A 21,276-nucleotide genomic window follows, 5' to 3' on the forward strand; every position below is an offset into this window, starting at 1 on the left:
CATTGGTAATCATGATGCTCACAGAAATGGTTGAGTACAGGTGCAAAACAGAGGAATAAGTGAATGCTATATCTGGAACACAAGGAAGAAATAAACATTCAACCAGAACAGAAGAAACAAAAATTCAAAAAAATGAGGAGAGGCTTAGGAACCTTGGGGACAACTTTAAATATTCCAACATCCAAATCATAGGGGTACCAAAAGAAGAAGGAGGCAAGAAATTTAAAAGTTATTTGAAAAAATAATGGAGAACGTCCCCAATCTGGTGAAGGAAACAGACTTCCAGGAAGTCCAAGAAGCTCACAGAGCCCCAAAAATATTGGACCCAAGGAGGAACACACCAAGATACATCATAATTACATTACCCAAGATTAAAGATAAGGACAGAATCTTAAAAGCAGCAAGAGAAAAGAAAACAGTTACCTACAAAGGAGTTCCCACAAGACTATCAGCTGATTTTTCAAAAAAAACCTTGCTGGCAAGAAGTATTCAAAGTCATAAAAGGCAAGGGCCTACATCCAAGATTACTCTACCCAGCAAAGCTATCATTTAGCATGGAAGGGCAGATAAAGTGCTTCCCAGACAAGACAGAGTTAAAGGAGTTCATCATCATCAAGCCCTTATTATATGAAATGTTAAAGGGGCTTATCTAAGAAAAAGATGATGAAAACTATAAACAGTACAATAATACCAAACTCACAACTATCAATAACTGAACCTAAAAAAACAAAAAAACAAACCAAGCAACTAGAACAGGGACAGAATCACAGAAATGGGAGATCACGTGGAGGGTTATCAGTAGGGAAGGAGTGAGCGGAGAATGGGGGAAAAGGTAGAGGGAATAAGAAGCATAATTGGTAGGCACAAAATAGACGGGGAAGTTAAGAATAGTATAGGAAATGGAGAAGCCAAAGAACCTATATGTACAGTCCATGGACAGGAACTAAGGGGGGGTATGGTAATGAGGGGGTGGCGGGGGAGAAAGGGGAGAAAAAAATGGACAACTGTAAAAATCAATAAAATATACTTTTAAAAAATGCAATGAGCTTAATCTGCAGCTCCAAATCTTTGACTAAAAGTATCTTTAAAGCATATATACAATGTATTGGATAGTATACTCATTGTAAGTACTTAAATTTATTCTTAAAATTTAGGTATCAAAGTAAACATGTGCAAGAAGGAAAACTAATCTAGGGCAAGCGCCATGAAATGGAGGTCTGCCCGGAAAGGGGCACAAGAGAATACTGAGGTGACAGAAATGTTCTTCTAGAGCTTCTTTTGTGTAGTTACTCAGATGTCTACAGAAGGGAACACTATTGTTTGCTAATTATACTATCATTTTTAACGTGTGCAAAAGATTTTATGTACTCTAAGTACATAAAATAGTGGTCTCTTAGCAAAAAAATTTTGACAGCATCATTCTAGACACACATGGAAAAAACCTCCTTAAGACTTTGGCTTCTATGCACCGTGCAGCCTGATTGCCAACATAACTTATCAAATTATGTGTTTTTCACTGTTAGCTTTAGTATTTTCAATAGCCACCTGGACTTTGATATCTAAGAACATTCCCTAACAGGATGTAAAGTACAGCATAAGGAATACAGTCAGCCATATTGTAATAAGTATGTATGGTGTCAGGTGGGTACTAGACTTCTGTGGGGATCACTTTGTTAAGTTATGTATTTAACCACTAGACTGTATACCTGAATGATACAATGGGTCACACTGAGTGGAAATGCTCAGTACTGACATTGCTACATGGTCAGGCTCTTAATATTTTTGTAATTCATTGATTCAGCTAAGCTATAAAAACCCTAATAACCAACTGGATCTCTTTCTTGCAAATGGGGCATGAAGCCCCAGCCTTCTTTAATCTTCTGGCACAGTGAAAACAAGTAACAAGATGGCTCGTCCTTCCATGAATAATGTTCCCGTCTCGTGGTCTTTTCTCACACAGACTACATGGCTTCAAAAGATTCCGGCAATCCTCCATGTTTCCTACAGCTGTTCTCTGTTTAAAAAGATCAGCTGATTGTTCTCCAATGCTTGATATGGTCTCTTGGCTTTCAGATCTATGAGCCAAATCCAAGAATTCCACTGAAGTGCAGGAATCAAAGAGTCTGGGGTTTTCTTCTTTTCTATATCCATCTTTAGGTATAACAACAGGGGCTGATATGGTTCTTCGACAATCAGGGACATCGATTCCTTCATTTTCCTTCTCTTCGGGTATGGCAGTGATGTCAGACGTGGATAGAGAGTGGGTTAACTTAGAACAATCTGAATACCAGTCCTTCCTCAAGGCCCAGCACCGAAAACAGTACCTCTTGCTTGGAGAGTTAAATTTCTTGCACTCAGTACACTGCCATTCATCCTGCAAAGGTAAGTGCAGCCAATTAATACTCACTCGGTGGGGAACATGATGCAGAGAAAAAGGGAAGATAGGCCAAATTCTCATTATCCCGCTAAGCCCCATGTCTAGACCTGAATTAAAATACATTGTGTAGCCACTTTGATAGCTACACAATTGCCAGTTCAAGCCGAAATTTGATATAGCAATCTTTTAAAAAGTTAAATTAATTATTTTGGCTTTCTAGTCTGAGTGGAATTTACACTGTTTACTTTCCCCCGCTGCCTTCTTTATAGGGTCGTTTCTTTTTGTAAAACTAACTCTTTTATTGCGTAAGAGGTTAAGAATGAAGAAGAGATAGTACTCTCATTCTTTCCTACTATTTAAGAAATGTTATAACATCTGGCAAAAAAAAGTTACAATTCTGAGATTTGAAAACTACTATATTTTTTCATGCTTTCTCACTGCTCTCAGGATCATACATAGCTAACTGTATGCCTAACTTACACTCTCTGAAAAATGGATGTTCTGCCCTGGCTGGTGTGGCTCAGTGGACTGGGTGCTGGCCTGTAAACCAAGAGGTTGCTAGTTTGATTTCCAGTCAGGGCACATACCTGGGCTGGAAGCTAGATCCCCAGTTGGGGGTGCACAAGAGGCAACCACACATATTGATGTTTCTCTCCTTTCCTTTCTCTCTCCCTTTCCCTCTCTCTAAAAATAAGTAAATAAAATTTTACGAAAATAAAAAGAAACATGTTCTTATTTTTGAATGTCAAGTAAATTTTTCTCTACCTTGCCTTATTAAAATTAGAAGATCCTTGGAGCTCAATACATTTTAAATGCCTTGCTTAATTCAAAGGTTTCTACCTGGAACAAGAATATTTAATGTGGGTAACTGCCAGGCTTTGACAACACAGGCTGACTTGATCGCTTTCAGAATGAACGCCAAGCACTTTTTTAAGTCTGGAGGTCTTAACTCAATTGCCTAGGCCAAGAGGCAGGGACACAACCATTGGTTAAACTGGGATGTTCTCCAGAGAGCCTCAAAATACTCTTGTGCCCTTTGAAGATCCTCAGTTCCCACATGAATGCTACAGAAAGACTCAAAGGAACTTCACAAAGATCTAGAATTCATAACTGATGGTGTGTTATAGTTAAATTGTCACCAACTTTTCTAGTAGTACATAAAATAATAGGGCTTGTTAAATTCAATGGCATCTTTGATTTGATGAAATACAGTCTATTTGCTTAATAGGTTTCCTGGGTCAAAGCAGCCACAGAAGTCTGATGAAGATGGACACTTAATTCTGCTATTTGTATTATGGTCAACACTTAATAGACCAATATATTCCTTTATTACTTAGCTATGCACAGATAATTTGCAAGGAATTAACATAATGGTCAACAGTGGTGGGGTGGGAATGGGAGGGATCAACACCAAAGACAACCTAAAATTTTTCTATCCCCAAGCAGCAAAAAGTAAAACCTCTTCCTTATCTTTCCCTCATCACCCCCTTTTTTTCAGTGAGTTAGCTCAGGAGAGTACTTAAAGGAAAATGGGAAACTAGCATGAAAAGAGAAAAGCAAGGAATACATCTGAGTCTCCACCTTAGTTGTCAACTGCTGACAAATCCACACCTATTACCTAAAACCTTAATACTAAATCTTCACTTATTAACCCTCGATTAATAAAATCTGTGTGGAAATTAAGCCATTTGCCATTTCTTTTTAAGAAAGCACTGAAAATATAATTTTTATACTTGATAAAGAATTGTAGACAGCTTATAAGTCTAGCTGTAGAATTACAGAGATGTTAACGGGAAAAGTAGTGCAGGACTCTTTTGAGTAACTGTGTACCTACTGCATCGTGTCCAAAGAGTTTCTATGGCAGGAAGGCACACAGAAAGGCATTTAAGCCATCCCTCTTCTAGGCAGGAAGAAGATTAGATCAAGTCATCTCTTCTCAAATTTCAAGAAAAACCTCTAACAAAATGTAAAGAAAACAACATCTCCTATTACCCAGGAAAGGCTGATAAAAATGGGGGGAAATGGCATTCTTCACAGCAAACTGCTGGAATATTACCATCTGAAGACATGAGTGGTGCAAAACAGCTCTTTCCCAGAGATTCGTACCTCCGAGGCAACCTCTACATCAGTATCATCACATATGGACTGAGAGTCCTCAAGGTCATCACTGTTTCCTGCTTCAATCACCTGTGACAGCAACAACATCTTAGTTAGGTTTACCTATTTTACATGCGGTTATTACCTGAGAGCAGAAAAGACAAAAGAGCTTCCACTGAAAGCTCACATTCCTCCTCCATCATTACCACTTTCAAAAGAGATAGCTTAAATATGAGACCAAAACATGGTTCTGCACACACCAGAGGGCTACCAAATTATCTTCTGCATTCAGGGGGGAGAGGGTACCCAATTTTATGACTTAAAAAAATAAAATAAAACAGTATTCAAGTAGAAAAGCTACCAATTATTAAATGTGAAACTTTATCTTGGGAATCTAGACAGGCATTTTAAAAGACTATATAAAGTAATTTAAATGTGAAAAATGAAAACAAAGTATTTTAAAATTTTATTCTTCATATTCAAAAGTACAACTATGTGATACTCTGGTAGTCCCATAAAAAACATGCCCACAGACCAGGAAGCAAAAAGAAATATGGAAACTGCTTTCTAAATATTAAAATTTAGAATATAAAATCCTCAAAATTAAAACCCTAGTTTTATGACATAGTAAATGCAACAAAACCAATTATAATACAATTACAACTCTCTGCGTAGCACCTTTCTCATAAAAGTTCAAGTATTTTAAGTCCCAACTCTCTACAGAAGTTTCCAAATGTCACCTTTGTCTTCATTCTAGCCACTTGCATTCCCTCCTAATGCTACCCATATAACTCATTGAAGAAAACCCAAGCATCCATCTGCCTACCAGAAACACAAAGGATATTCCCTTCAGGAACCCAAATTATCATGAAAACTCTGTAAATTAAAAGAATTATCCAATTTAAATCTTTTTTATTTACTCAGTGGATATTTACTGAAATTCTTGACCATGTCAGGCACTGGGATCTGCTGCCCAATTTTTTTCAGACTTGAGCAATCACTTTTATGATTCTTCATCTTGGTGTGCCACATCATGTGTACTCAGAAACTCCTTCCCCTCCCCCATAATGTGCAGGAAAAACTCATCTATTTCCATTTAGGTATAAAATGGTTATGAAAGCTATTGAGATGTCCAAGAAATAAGGATATTTTATTTCCCACAGGCTGTTGTGGTCATTTAGTACTTTGCCTTGTTAGCAAAGCAAGGTCTCCAGAAAAAAAAACTACCATGAGAAACCAGGCAAGCAGGAAAAGGTACACTATTGCTTCTAACGAAGGAGGAGCTTTATCCATGGAATCCTAGCCTATATTTAAGGCAGCCTTGGTGAACTTAGTGTGAATCTTAAAATTAATATAGGAAAATATTAAGACGAAAAAAAGGGGGGTATTATGTAAGTCATTTGTTGTACAAAGCGGTGTAGGTCACATCACCAGATCTGAATAGATTATACTACACACACATAAACACAATCAATGTGAAATATTTCCACAACATACCATTTTGTCTCTCACTTTCCCTACTTCTTCACTTGTTTGTTCAGTATCAGCAGCTTCAACTTTTATTCCAACACCAAACTGCTCTGATACTGACTCATTCAAAAACCACACGTCATCTGTCGTATCTGAAACAATGGCAGTACCTACATCCTAACAGAAAAAAACAATTATGAGTTTTTGTAATCAGAAGCTTATCAGAGATGTTGAACCAACATAAATGAACCCAAGCTCAATGTCCTCACTTATCTCCAAATACCTAGCCTTTCTCCAATGGATATCTATTCATTCAACAAGTATCTACTTGGCACATGCTATGTAAAAGCTACTGGATGTATGGGTGCCTGGTGAGGAATTTTCTGATTTAAGAGTAAATCTGTGTAACACCCAAGAAACAGTACTAAAGAGCTTAGTGAATCCATTCTCTACATTCGTTTCCACAAGTGGTACTCTGAGAACCTAAAAATATTCTATTAATTTTGAGTTATTCCTTCCTTCAATGGTCAATGTTCACTGAAGAAATATGAGAAACACTGACAGTAACTCAAACCTTCTCTCCACTTTCTGAATTCTTAAACAACTTTAAATATAACTTTCTTTCTGCATTCAATTATGGACATTTTATGACATGATTTTCCACAATATTCGTTAAGAGACAACTTATTATTTTGCCATTATATTTCCATTCATTTGCTGAATAAATACTAAGTGAACAACTATTATGTGTCAGATACTGTTCTAGGTGCTAGGCAATAGAATAGAGTGCTTAATAATACAAAAGCCCTGAACTTACATTTCAGTGGGATAAACAGTCAAAGCATACCATAAACACAATAAAATAATCATTTTACAAAGTGAGAAGTGCAATGGAGAATATAAAACAAGATAAAGGAGCAGAATAATGATGGCTTACATTAGGGTATGACAGTGGAAGTAATAAAAAGTGGTTGGTTAGATTTTGGACATTTTAGATAACCTGAACATGGCATGTGACAGAGAAAGAAATCTATCATATTCATTGGTATTGGGCTGGAATAACTGGGGAGAAGGTAGACTTACAAAAGACAGACTGGATAGATGTGTTCAGTGCAAAAAAAAAAGTAGTGTTTTCAACATGTTAAATGTCAGATCATCTAAGTAGAGGTGTGTAAGTAGGCAGCTAGATATGGAAGTTGGGTGTTTAGGGGAGAGGTCAGGACTGAAGATACAGATTTGTGCATTGTCTGTAGAGAGGGCACAGGTCACAGCACTGTATGAGAATTCTTAGAGAAAGTCACGTGTGGTCAAGAGTAACCAAGAATGTTACTCTTTTCAAAAGAAAAAAAAAGTTCCTCTTTAAACAGAAATTTACCCGATTTGTCTGTAAATCAGTTGAGGCATTACTTCTAGGTGTATAATTGTTTCTCAAATTTCCTAAAAACCACCAAGGCAGGCCGGCTACATCCCACTCCTCAAGCCCGAGGTCCAGCCTAGATGTCTCATCTTGGGTTAAATTGTCTATCAAGTCTTCATCTACAGAAGTCAAATGAAAAGGATGATAACAACTATGTACACAACCCTTAAGCATCAAGACTCTATAATTCTTATAATCTCTTTATAAGATAAATAAAAAGTAATTCCTACTTCAGTAATAAAGATTCAGAAACCAAATACCTTAGTAGCAGAGCCCAAATCTCCCCTGTTTACTTCATTTGCAAGTAATAACACTAGAAGTAGATAATCTATAAGTAAATTTATTAAGAAATCTATACTCTAAAAGCATCCAAACAATGACATGGTTCTAAAATGGTTTCTAAATAGTCACTTATTGGCATTTTAAACATTCCTACCACTGTAGTAACTAAAGAATGTCTTGCTCTAGTACACAGCGTCTAATAATGGCTGATCTATTGGACTGCAAATGGGAATGGCACAGCGGTCAGCCCCTTGAGATAGGAGGTGGTACAGGACAAAACACAGGCAAACACAAGGTTGTCAAGGCAGTCTCATTGGTACCACAGATTTGGGGCATCAATAATGCATATATTTGACAGATAATAACCACTATAAAATGCCAAACTCTAGGATGTCTAAATAAATAAATATCTAGATATAGACATATAGATATATATCTCCCCTCTGGATCAGTGGGCTCTTTCAGAAGTTAAGATATCTAAAATCTGAAAGTACTGCAAATCCAAAACACATTAAGGCCCCACATATTCCATGTAACAGATCCTGTGTCCTATATCTAAACGTCATCTAAGGCAGTTAGTAAATTATGTTTGTTGTTACCACATGAAATCTTTTCTCTTTCCTACTGTACAATCTTTTTTGTTGTGCTTTACTCTTTTTCTTTCTCCCTCTCCTCTACCTCTTCTCCCAATGCACTAGACATACCAATGGCAACCATAGGTGTTTAAATGTGCTGAAATACATATGGTTGAAAAAAAATTTGCAATAATGGGTCCCTGCTAGAACAAAAATTTATCCCACCTACTTATACATTATGTTGATCCTGCCTATTAAAAGATGTATCTGTGCTCAGGGAAATGTCAACTACCTTTTTACTTTTCATTGCTGAAGCTATCAGAAAGCAAGATGAATATTAAAGTATCTTCACCTGGTAAAGCTCCGTAACTTCCCATGCAGGGAATGGAAATAGACCATTCTTTCCACATATAAAAATTCTATCCTTTTTACCTATACATCCTCCTGAATATACTAAGCTATTTATTCTCAAAATTTACATCATAAACTATATATAGTCTCTTGAATTGGCTGTTCTTATAATTTAAACAGCCTTCTAAGTAGAAAATAAGCAAAAAACTGCATTTAAAGAAACAAAATTATACATTTAATGCCATAAGACTGGAAGAAGCTCCAAGGCAATTAGATAGCCCAATATTCAGTTTGCAATCAAATGCAATTTGAGAAAAACAGCCCAGCATGATAAACTGGTTCAATTTTAACTTAAACATTTAAAACAATTTCAGCAGTGTAATTTTCCCGCTACTGCTCAAAATGTGAGCCTAGACTAGAAACCATCATGCCATAAAATACCTTTGGGGAATTTTTGACTTTATACATTTTTGCAGAAAAATTTTTAGGATATATTTTATAAAATAGGGGTCAGGGGAAACTTCAATTAACTCATTTAACCTAACCAAATATATCTAGTATGATAAAAAGACCTGGTAACTACCTACCATTCAAGGGCAGAGGAACTAGCAGGCTACTCGTGTCTCATTCTTGGCTCTGAGATACTAAGTATATTTTATCATTTTTCAAACTTAAAAACCTATGAAAATTTGCATCAAGCAAAAGAATCAAAATAAAAATTCTAACCAAACCAAGTACGTATAGGGGTGCCAAGATTTAAAAGACCAAGGCAGCTAAGTTAGCACTTGGCAAACTGATAAACGTGCAGCCACCTTCTATTAGGCTTGCTAGCTAGAGGAAGGTCTTTGTACTGTCTCAGTAATCATGAGTTGCTAAAGGAACACTACCATTCTCTTCAAAATGAGTAACAGTGACAAGGATGGAAAAAAAGATTTTCAGAAAAGAATGAGAAATAAGTATGACATATGCCCTTCCTAATTTCGCATGTGAAGAGACAGCATTATTATTTTTCGAGTTGTCTACCTAACGGTATTAATTACAGCTGGCGCTTAATTTGGATAGATGCCATTTTTACAAGTCATCAACAACAACAACAAAAGCCTACACAGCCTTAATTCCACACTTACTTTCTCTAGAATTTGTGCATTTGTACTGTAAGGTAGCCAGTGTGGGAATATTGCCTTCTTCAGTACCTTTCCTGGAACTGGAACTTTCCTCTGCACTTTGCTGAAAAGAAGGGAAAGGCATCTATCAGTGCAGGAGAAATGACTGAGACCAGGGGATGTAGCAGTTCCATTCTGGCTCACCAGCTAGTGTGCGACACAATGGGTTACACACAAGAAAGAGGACTCGAGGTTCACAGGAGTCATCAAATAAAGGCAACATCTCAAACCACTGTGAACATAGCTAGGAGAATCCCAAACCTGGGGGGCGGAAAATCTCTGCACAAAAGAACGAAATCTACTGTTAAAAATAGGCTATCAATATTAATCCTTTAGTTTACTACAAAATTAGGTATAATTCAGAAAACATGTGAAATCCTAACCATATACCAAGATGATCATAAAGTTTTCCCAGGTTTGGGGAAGCTTTAAGAAATGGCCTCCAACTGTGAAGATGATGATTCTTTTTCAGTATAAGCTACTTATTATGGTAAAAGAAGCACAGCGGCAGACTTGGATCAGTGTTTGTAATTGATTAACAAAATCTAAGTTTGTCACTGAACTGTCAGCTGCAAGTACAAACATAAGGACAAGCACAAAATTCTGATTTTTCTCTTTTCATGAGTCTTATGACTAATGGAATAGTTATTTAGCAGGAATAAAATATCAAAAACGTAAAAAAGAAAAAAGAAAGAAAAATAAATGGCCTGATAAAAACTTAAACTTACTTGCAACAAACCTGCTAAAATCAGTTTCTTCAAATACCTATGAACATATACCATCACACACACACACAGGTGCGCACACAAAGAAAATGCAACTGGAAGAACTGAAGAGAAGAAGTGCTACATCCCAAAGAAAGATTCAGAGCCTGGGGCTCTGTTATGGACAGAACAGAGAATTTTCACTCTGTCCCTGGTCTGTGAACTCCCAAGAACCTTTCTTATTTAATTCTTACCACATTAAGCAAAAGGTCTTGGGAGGCCAAGATCCATAGGTACAGAGAAGGGGCCACTCTGTACAACAAAAGAAGTCACCATGTGGTGATTTTACCTTCAGTTGGTCTTGACTTGGAATATCCAGATTTTGATCCTGTGCGATAGCGAGAGTCTGAGCAGCATCTGGATAGCAAGTAAAACAAAAGGAAAACCTTCCCTGGTAATAACCATTCTTTCCACACAAAAAGGACCTCAGCAAACAGCCCTGGAGCCAGGTTTGGTCTCTAGAGATGTACTTCTCCTTGCTGGTTGAACAAGGCTCTCATCCAAAAGGAACAGAAAAATCAAAACTGGTAAAAAGCGCAAAAACCAAAACAGGCTATATTCAAAATATATTACCAAAATATAATCGGGGGGAAAATGAAAAATGACCAAAAAATGTTCTTCCATAGCAAGCTTTCAAACTTTAATATGAAAAGGGATTCCAGGAGGAAATAATGGGGAAAATTTTTACCATCTCTTCCTAAAGGTATATTATTACCAAATTTGCCTAACTTGTAAACAACCAAAAAAGGTTTGGTTTTTTAATTTTTACTTTCAAATGTTAGGTTATTCAGGGTTATAAAATCTAAAAATCTGAAATTTCTCACTTGCTTCTTAACACAACAGCATCTTCATATAAACTTACATTCTAATGTCAATGATGATTTCACAGTTTAAATTCCATCACCTGAATACAGATTAGGGTTTTTTTTAAATCAACAAGTCTTAATTTTCCCAGTTACAATAATCGCTTCCTAAGAAAGAAGAGGAAGCAGAGAAAGTGTTTTTTAAGGCCAATAAAAAGCATAGGAAACAATAACCTGAGAGAAATTCTTAGATAGTCTGAAAGAAATGTATTCAAGGACTTGGAAATTTTCAAACAAAACAGAAGGTAAAAACTTAACTTTAGAGAGTTTAATAATCTGGACCACTCATTATATCAGACTATACATAACTAAGATGCTTATAAGTAAGTCAATCGTGGATTGGGTTCATTGGCTACTATCTACTATCAATCAGGTCCAGAGATCTTATGGAAAATATCCTCATCTAGGCCCTGGCCAGGCAGGTCAGTTAGTTAGAGCATCGTCCCCATACGACAAGGTTGTGGGTTCAATCCCAGTCAGGGCACATACAAGAATCAACCAATGGCCCTGGCTGGTGTGGCTCAGTGGATTGAGCACCAGCCAGTGAACTGGAAGATCACAGGTTCTATACACGATCAGGGCACATGCTTGGGTTGCGGGCCAGGTCCCCAGTTGGGGGTGCGCAAGAGACTCCTCTGTTTCACCCTCCCCCTCTCTAAAAATAAATAAATAAAATCTTTAAAAACAAAATCAGCCAATAAATGCATAAATAAGTGGAACATCAAAGTGATGTTTCTCTCCCTCTCCCCCCATCCCTGGCCGTAATTATCCTCTTTCACTTTGAAAATCAGTAACTAAAAATTTTAAAAATTATCCTCATCTAAATAAACTAGCAGAGAATATAGATCCTACAACTGGTCTCATAATTCAGTTGTTTTACACAAAGCAAACATTTTCAAAATTGTAATTATAAAGAACATTATTTCTATAAGCATTGTTATAGATAAACAAAGATACTGAGAAGTTAAAGAGACAGCATTTTCTGACCACAGTGGTCTTGAACGCTCAGTCAACATACAATGTAGATGACGCATTTTTTTTGTCATTTGATTGCCATTTATATAAAAAACCTATCACCTTACTTAGATTACAACAGTCAGAAGTAAAAAAAAAAGGTATCTGAGAAAACTACAATGTATAAAAGAATTTTAAAAGTAAATACAAAGTTTGTCATATATATTTCATTTTATTAGTATGCATGTGGAAATTTGGAGGAAAAAAAGAACCACTGTCTCCCTGGCCAGGCGGCTCAGTTGGTTGGAGTGTTGTCCCATATACCAAAAAGGCTGCAGGTTCGCGATTCCTGCTCAGGGCACATACCTAGGTTGTTGGTTCAATCCCCCAGTTGGGGCATATTATGGGAGGCAACCAATCAATGGATGCTTCTCACCCTCTCTCTAAAATCAAAAACATGTCCTTGGACGAGGATTTAAAAAAACAAACAAACAAAAAAGACCACCTTCAGTTTAAATAATATTCTTCAACCATGAAACTAAAAGATATAGCTCATTTGCAAAAGTATAAAATAGGTGATACAGAAAACACTTGTCTTATTTGTCCTTTCAGAAAAAAAAAAACACAGAACAGGCAATCCATTTTATAAAAATCAACCACAAGTACTAATTCATGTCCAAGTCAGAGCAGACACAGTTACTTGTACTATGGTTATGTAAAGTGTTATCATTTGGTCAATCTAGGTAAAGAATATAAGGAATTATATTTATAATACTTTTGCAATTTTTTTGCAGGTGAAATTATTTTAAAGTGACAAGGTAAAAAATAAAATGTTTTAAAGATTTAATGTTCAGAGAAAAAAATGTTTAAAAAATTAATTGGAGCTAATTCTGTTACAAGCAAGGGTTAAGAAGACAGCATTGTGTGGCACAATGAAAAAAAAAATTACAAGGGCTTTTTCCAGTCAGAAATATGTCCTGTACCACTTAATCAGTGGCATCTAATCTTGGACAAATCACTCGTTCTATTAAAAAAGTCTCAGTTTCTTCATCTCTAGACCTTCCTCACAGGGTTGTTGTGAGGATCAACTGAAATGTTTGTTACAGAAATGTTCATTATTAAAATGGCATGTTAAATTCTGCAAAGGGAGTGTGAGAAAGAATATGAGAGACAAAAAGAATTATATCAACTCTAGATATTCAGAGAACAGATCAGAGAACAAATTTTACTGAAAGGTATAACAGCAAATATAAAATTCTCTGTGCATTTCAAGCGTGTAGTATCACAGAAAAGCCATAGTATTTCTCAAGTGACTGAATTTCAAATCAAGCTCCCTATCATCTGTGAGGCCTTCTGGGTGAGGTGGGCAAAGGCTCAATGAAACCAACAGGCTTCAAAATTCAATGTAAGTTCAAAATCATATTTCAATGAGAGCAAAGTCTCTTTGCTGTCACTTTAAAGTATAAATCTTTATTTGGAATGGATTTTTTCCCCAAGCTATTTGTTTCAGTAAACTATTAAAAGATAACCAACTGAAGTGCTATCTTGAAGAAAAAGTTTCATTATTTGGAAATGAGTGAGAGACAGGGTTACATTTCAGCTGTCTCCAGTTTATTAACTCACTTATCTCTTACACACCATACTTCAGACCCAAAGCAGCCAATTTCCTATACACACCACATAAATTAAACTCAAGAGGGCAGTATTTAAAAGGTATGGAATCAAGCAAAGTGTTAGACAAATTGGCATTCAGATAACAGAAAGCTAAAACCATTAGGTGAAAGGTTCTTGGGGGACACCTTTATAATGGATGGATCAGGTTGATACTACGTGAGTCCACAAAACCTTATCACTGAAAGAGGGACACGAAGACCTTACATGACTGATGTAATGCAACAGACGTAAAAAACACCACCTATGAAATCTTCTCAGCAAAAAATTTACACTTGAATCTATTCAAGCACTACTAGTTTACCAAAAATAGAGCAGAGAAACATGTTAAAGAACAACACAAGGATACAATCTGCAAACTCTAAAATGTGGAAAATGCTATGGGACAAATGATCTATTCCTTCACCAAACAAATGACATAACAAAAGGAGTGTTAGCAACCAAATGCAATGTGTGGGCTTTGCATTAAATGGGGACTTTTAACAACCCAAATGTAAAAAATATTTGAGATAATGGGGGTAACTATACATAAACTATGGGATAGTATTATGGAGTTACTTAGTTTATTATTATATTGTTGGGTATAATAATGACATTGTAGTTATATTCAAAGGAAAAAAGTCCTCATCTGTTAGAGCTTTTAAAAGTATACCTACATGAAGCAAATGTAATCAAATGTTAGTAATCACTAGGTCTAAGAGGCGCGCACATTAATTATACCAATCTATCTTTAATATAGTGAAACATTTTCACAATGAGAAGTTAAATAACATAGTAATCACATTCTGTATAATGGTGTCCCTCCCAGTCATGCCAAAACAGCATTCCATCTCCACTTTGATTCTCCTTGTTTTTCCCTTCCCATTATCTGCACCCCGCCTTGAATTCAAAGCTATGATACAGACTGAAAAAATATAATGAGATCATACCTGCAGTAGCAGTGGTTAAAGCAACAAGATTCCTTCTTAGCATGGCATAGAGAGGGCTGTCAGGGAGATAAAATAAAAAATTAATTATCCCATGGTTTTCCCATTAAAATGTTAAGTGTATTTCTAATATGCCATATCTCCCGCCTTTGTAACATATGGAGAGGCAGAAATTTTCCCCTCACATCTTTTTTAATTATTGAAATATCAAGATGTTGCCCTGGCTGGTGTGGCTCAGTGGACTGAGCACCAGCTTGCAAACCAAAGGGTCACTGGTTCAATTCCCAGTCAGGGCACATGCCTGGGTTGCAGGCCAGATGCCCAGAAAGTGGTGTGTGAGAAGCAACCACACATTGATGTTTCTTTCCCTCTCTTCCTCCCTCCCCTCTGTCTATAAATAAATAAATAAATTTTTCAAATCTTAAAAAAAAAAAAAGAAAATTAAGATGTCAATGCCCAAATCCTTGTATTACTTTGTCCCCATTAAAAACTAATTAATTTACATTTTATTTAATTAGCTAAGAGTAACCCAAGTGGAGAGATTTCCTTTGCAGACTACCACTTCCTCCTAGGAGTTAAGTTTAATTAGGGAGTTGAGGTAGAAGGGAATCTTTGACCAAAAAGAGACAAAATGACTCAGAAGAAAGTCGTCACAAAGCTGTAACTACAGAGAATAAGAGAAGACTGGCTTCTCAATTACTAATTAGCTTTTGATTGCATAAATAACCAAGTATCCCATGTAGATGAAGAAAGTCACACACAGGTCATGTAGTAACACTGTGATTTTTATGAAGCCTGCCGTCCACCTCAAACTGCCCAGCAATCCTACATTTCTCTCATCTTCTCACTTTTCCTCTCTCTGTTTCACAAAATTCTAACCTAGTCACATCAAGCTCCATAATGTCCAGGCCTTTACACATGACGCTCATCTATCGTAAGTGCTCCTTCAACCAGCTCCTTCTGACTGACTCTAATTATCCTTCAGCTCTCTGATTGAATATCAGTTTTTCAAAGAACCTTTCCTTGACCCTTAAGATCCTAAACCCCAGACTTTTGGTCAATATGGTGGCGTAGGCAGACATGGCTCACCATTTGCACAACCACATCAAAATTACAACTAAAATACAGAACCACCATCATGCAGAACCATCAGAAACCGAGATGAATAAAAGTCTGACAACTACGATATTGAAACCACACCCAACCAGACTGATAGGAAGGGCGCAGAGGCAAAACAGGCTTGTCCCTCACCCACACGTGGTGGATAAAAATTTGGGAGGGATATCACAGGAGCGAGGAATCCCAGCCCCACACCAGGTCCCCCCAGCCCAGGGTTCCAGTGCCAGAAAGGTAAGTCCCCACAACTTCTGCTGCAAAAACCAGCAAGGACTGAGTCAGTAGAAGACCTCTGGAGCCCCAAGCAGTTCCTCTTAAAGAACCCACACATGGGCTCACCGACACAAACTTATTCCCTCTGAGCTCCAGCACCAGGGTAGCAGCTTAAAAGGCACCAGTGGCATACACAGAGAAACTAAAGTATCTGGCATAAAGGCAAGCAGAGGCCACTGGCCCTTTCCTAAACCCTCCCCACCAAGCTGGTGCCATATCTGAGACTCCACAAACCTGGCTAACACTGTTTGACCTACGTGGAGAGCCCCAGAAACTATGCTCTGCCCAATTTATGGGCCCACCCAAGCTGCTTTTCCGTATGAATGGCTGGTCTTGGCTCATGCTGCACAATTTCCTAAATCTTCTCAAAAAAGCAATAGCTGGCCTCAGTGAGCTCCATGCCCAGCACTAGCAGCAGCCAGCCTAGCTTCACAGCTGGACTTCTCCTAGGAATCTCCAAGCCCAGCACAGGTAGCAGCCACCCGATTGCTTTATAACTCAGGCAGGTTGGCCCTGGGCAAAACACAGGTGGGGGCTGACCTATGTTTGCACCACCGAGGAAACCTCAGGGCCAGTATACCCAGTGAATAGCTACAGACCATGTTGGAGCACCACCACACTGCCCCTGCAGAGCTGAGCCTCTACAGAGGACGGAGGTTGGTAGTCAGTAGTCACAGCCAATCACTGTCCCTGACTGGCCTGGGTAAATCCCTCCCATTGACCTGCCAACAGCAACCAAGGCTCACCTACTAGAGAAGGGTGTACTCAGCCTACATGAAGGGTGCACCTCGAGTACCCAGCTTGGGCGATAGGGGAGGCTGTGCCACTGGACCCTACAGGACACCTACTACATTAGGCCACATTACAAAGATACGGAGTAAAAGCGGCTCTACCTAATACATAGAAACAAACACAGGGAGGCTGCCAGAAGGAGATAATGAAACATGGCCCCAGTGAAAACACAGATCAAAACTCCAGAAAAAGAGCTAAACTAAATGGAGATCAGCAATCTATCAGATGCAGAGTTCAAAACACTGGTTACAAGGATGCTCAAGGAATTTAGTGAGGACCCCAACAGCATAAAACAGATCAAAGTCAGAAACGAAGGATACGCTAATTGAAATAAAGAACAATTTACAGGGAAACAACAATAAAGTGAATGAAGCCGAGAATCAAATCAATGATTTGGGACATAAGGAAGAAAAACACAACCAATCAGAACAACAGGAAGAAAAAAGAACCCAAAAAAATAAGGATCGTATAAGCCACCTCTGGGACAACTTCAAGAGGTCCAACATTCACGTTATAGGGGTGCCAGAAGGAGAAGAGAAAGAACAGGAAACCGGAAATCTATCTGAAAAAATAATGAAGAAAACTTCCCTAATTTGGTGAAAGAAAGAGACATACAAGTCCAGGAAGCACAGAGAGTCCGAAACAAGATCAATGCATAGAGGCCCAAACCAAGACACATCTGAATTAAAATGCCAAAGGTTGAAAGATAAAGAGAGAATCTGAAGAGCAGCAAGAGAAAAGAAATTAGGTAGCTACAGGAGAGTTCCCGTAAGATTGTCAGCTCATTTCTCAAAAGAAACTTTGCAGGCTAGAAGGGATTGGCAAGAAATACTCAAAGTTATGAAAAGCAGGGACATAACAGCCAAGATTGCTCTACTCAGCAAAGCTATCATTTAGAATCAAAGGGCAGATAAAGTGCTTCCCAGATAAGAAAAAGCTGAAGGAGTTCATCATCACCAAACCACTATTACGTGAAATGTTTAAGGGACTTATTTAAGAAAAAGAAGATCAAAAGTATGAACAATAAAATGACAAGAAATACATAACAACTAAATCTAAAAATTAAACTAAGGAAACAAGAAGTACAGAGACAGAATCATGGATACAGAGTGTTTTGATGGTTGCCAGATGGGAGGGGTGAGGGGGAGAGTGGGTGAAGAGGAGAGGGATTAAGTACAGATAGGTAGTTACAGAATAGCCATGGGGATGTAAAGTACAGTATAGGAAATGGAGTAGCCAAAGCTCATATACACCTGACCCATGGACATGAACAATGGTGGGTAGATGGCCTGAGGGAATTGGGGGTGCTGGGTGGAGGAAAATCAGAACAACTGTAATAGCATAAGCAATAAAATATAATAAAAGAATAAAAATTTAAAAAATAAGATCCTAAGCCCCACACATCAAAACTTCATGTACCTCTTTTCTGTAATGCTTATTATAGTATAATTTTACCATATATTAGTGTGATGATTTGATTAAGACGGGGAAGGGCACCTGTCTCACTATACTTTAAGCTCCATAAAATCAGAGACTGTTGATCACTACTACGTTCTCAGTGCCTCAGAGGCTACCTGATTTATGTAGGCCATTAAATATTTGTGAACTAATGGAATATATAATCATTAATAATTTATGAAGATTAAGTGGTTAAGTGTAAGCACCCAAAAAAATAAACCCTCACTCTTTTTACCTTGGATCTTTCACAGAGAAGCTCTGACATCCTAGGAGTTCTCCCAAAAGATCTCCACCACAATATACCATATGCTGCTCCCGTGGATCATACAGCTGCTTCATTGTTATATACTGGCCTAGATAGTGCATGACCTGGATGGAAATAAAATACCATTAAGAGTTCTATCCAGCTGCTGTCAAAAATACACAAATTATAAGGAAATAAGGTAAGGTAAGTCTCCTAGAGAAAGACATAAAATATAAGGGGTCCAGGATCATACAACAGTATAGTTGACACCAACTACTAGGTTCATCCACTTATCATCATTCTGGACATTAACAGTCCCTTACATTTTATAATAGAAATGTTTCACAATGAGAAAAAGTAGTGAATTTACCTAGTATCCAACTTAAATTTTTCTCACCAATCCAAATAAATGGGTCTCTTCTATTAACGAGAAGGAATAAATTTTAGATTTGCCTGGGTCATAAAAATATTTTGGAAGTCCAGGGGTACACAACTACAATAGCCTTTTGGTATGTGTTCCCTTAGTCATTTAATGATTCATAAACCATCAGCTCTAGAAGTGCATAAAACAGAATTTAAATGTTTATAAAAATTCAGTCTTTTTTCACAGGTTCACAAAATGGAAGGTAACACAAGACAAGTTCATAATTCAAAACTTAAAAATGATCAAATTTTGTCCTAATGTTTTCTCAAGGTTTTTTTATCACTTAATAATCAAGTTCACTTACTGACAGTAAGAATTCTGTTATCTTAGATTACACGCAGACCAAAGCAGCTATCTTTAGACCCCAACTTCTCAGAAATTATCAGATATCTGCAGATCTATCTAACACTGTTCCCATATTAGGAACAATGACGCTCCTAGGCCCTCTTCCACCCCGGGCAATATGTCCCAGTATAAACAAAGTTCTCATAGCTAATCATGTATCTAGGGGAAAATGAGAAGAGCATCTACTAGAGAAGGGGTGGGGGGCCAAAAAAAGGTGGAGCAAGTGTTATGTCTGCCCAACTTTCAGAAAAATATACACTACCCTAAATCTGTATATTCTCATCACATCATACTGCCTATTCTCATTATACCATACTGCCTCAATGCACACACTGAGAACCAATATTTAAAAGTATTTAGGGCATTACTCTTTATGTACCAGGTAGGATCAAGATTCATAACACAGAGCTTATCATGTAAACTAACTCTGTCCAACTTTTTCCCCAGTAAAACATTTCCCCTGAACTACCTGTACTTAATTTCTTAACCCAGGTAAACACTGCCATGCTATTGAAGACAGCGTAATTTTGATATAAAAATCCACACTTTTAAGAAGTTTGAAAAAAGTCACGTATCAGAATTTTAGAGATATAGTCCAAAATGACACACTTAATTTAAAATAATAAAGAAAATATGAGTATTCTAGAAAATCTGAAATGCCTCCAGATTTGTTTCCTCAAGAGTTTTAATGGCTCAGGAGTACAGCATTGCAGATAGGTGTTAAGCTTTTTAAGAAAACTCAAAGAAGACTTAATAATTTTCTTCTTCTGTTTTCTTCTGTTTACAAAGGGTTTACCTTTTAAAAGCAAGCACAGTTTGAAGAGTTAACATTTTATTACTGAGTCTTTTCCACTTCGAGAATTCAATTTGTTTTTGTTTTTAAAAAAAATCCTTAGAAGCTAAACAGGTTTTTTAATGCACAAGTGTTTAAAATAACTCACAGTGCTCTAAAGGGTATCTGACACATTTATAATGCATAACTATAGCATTTAATTCTTGCCTGGCAGCATATCCTGTAAATCACAGACAGCGTCATTATTTAAAATCTTATGCATGTTTTGCATTTTAATTCTGAAATCAACAGACTCATAATTAACCTTATGTTTAGCTGATACCACACTTCAAAAGGAAATTTAAAGGAAATATGAAATTCAACTTAATTCGATGGTCTTTAAAACAGAATAAAAGTTGTCTCCTCAATACCTCAGGAGAACTTCCCGTTTTAGGCCTCAGTTCAGAACTACATATTTATCAGCTTATACTTCTCAGCTGTTCTTAAAACTGAATTCTGACAGTTTACCTCGGTAACAGTGAAGATTTCACCTTGTGCACCTGCTGCCTGCAAAATCTTCAGAAGTGGCAGTTTTGGTCGTACCTAGTATAAACATAAAATAAACCTGATATTTACATTTCAATTAGGTTGGTGGCTGATATCCCAGGAAACAAGAAAACCCCCTTCAACTTTTTAACATTGGTGGATACTTACCCAGTATCATACAATCTTTCAATGCGCAAAATACCTATAGATGATGATCAGACTACTTCCTAAAAACATCACACTTTCAAAAGACAGCACATTCATACCACTAAGATGGCTATAATACAAGGAAAAAAGAAAATGGTGTTGGTGAGAATGTGGAGTAACTGGAACCCTTGTGCACTGCTGGTGGGAATGTGAAATGATACAGCTGCAGTGGAAAACAGTTTGACAGTT

At 37.2% G+C, this 21,276-nt stretch overlaps 1 protein-coding gene across 2 annotated transcripts in view; it reads right to left on the reverse strand.

Moving 5' to 3' along the window:
- Positions 1-480: 480 nt before the first annotated feature.
- The window catches only part of MDM4 (MDM4 regulator of p53), a 34,573-nt gene continuing 13,777 nt past the window's right edge, over positions 481-21,276 (reverse strand). Inside the window, exons 3-11 of one of the 2 annotated variants that reach the window (XM_054563191.1) lie at positions 20,863-20,937; positions 18,785-18,918; positions 14,914-14,969; positions 10,786-10,853; positions 9,697-9,796; positions 7,320-7,480; positions 5,972-6,121; positions 4,484-4,564; positions 481-2,374 (exon numbers count right to left, since the gene is read on the reverse strand). In XM_054563191.1, the coding sequence (XP_054419166.1) occupies positions 1,802-2,374; positions 4,484-4,564; positions 5,972-6,121; positions 7,320-7,480; positions 9,697-9,796; positions 10,786-10,853; positions 14,914-14,969; positions 18,785-18,918; positions 20,863-20,937 (1,398 nt within the window). In that variant the 3' untranslated portion in view covers positions 481-1,801. Of the gene's footprint in view, positions 2,375-4,483; positions 4,565-5,971; positions 6,122-7,319; positions 7,481-9,696; positions 9,797-10,785; positions 10,854-14,913; positions 14,970-18,784; positions 18,919-20,862; positions 20,938-21,276 lie in introns of those variants that run through there. The other variant, XR_008528265.1, reaches the window with a different exon arrangement.

Source organism: Pteronotus mesoamericanus, unplaced genomic scaffold (genome assembly GCF_021234165.1).
Source record: "Pteronotus mesoamericanus isolate MK-2021 breed Mesoamerican mustached bat unplaced genomic scaffold, CSHL_Meso_final scaffold_705, whole genome shotgun sequence".
NCBI classification, from domain to species: Eukaryota; Metazoa; Chordata; class Mammalia; order Chiroptera; family Mormoopidae; genus Pteronotus; species Pteronotus mesoamericanus.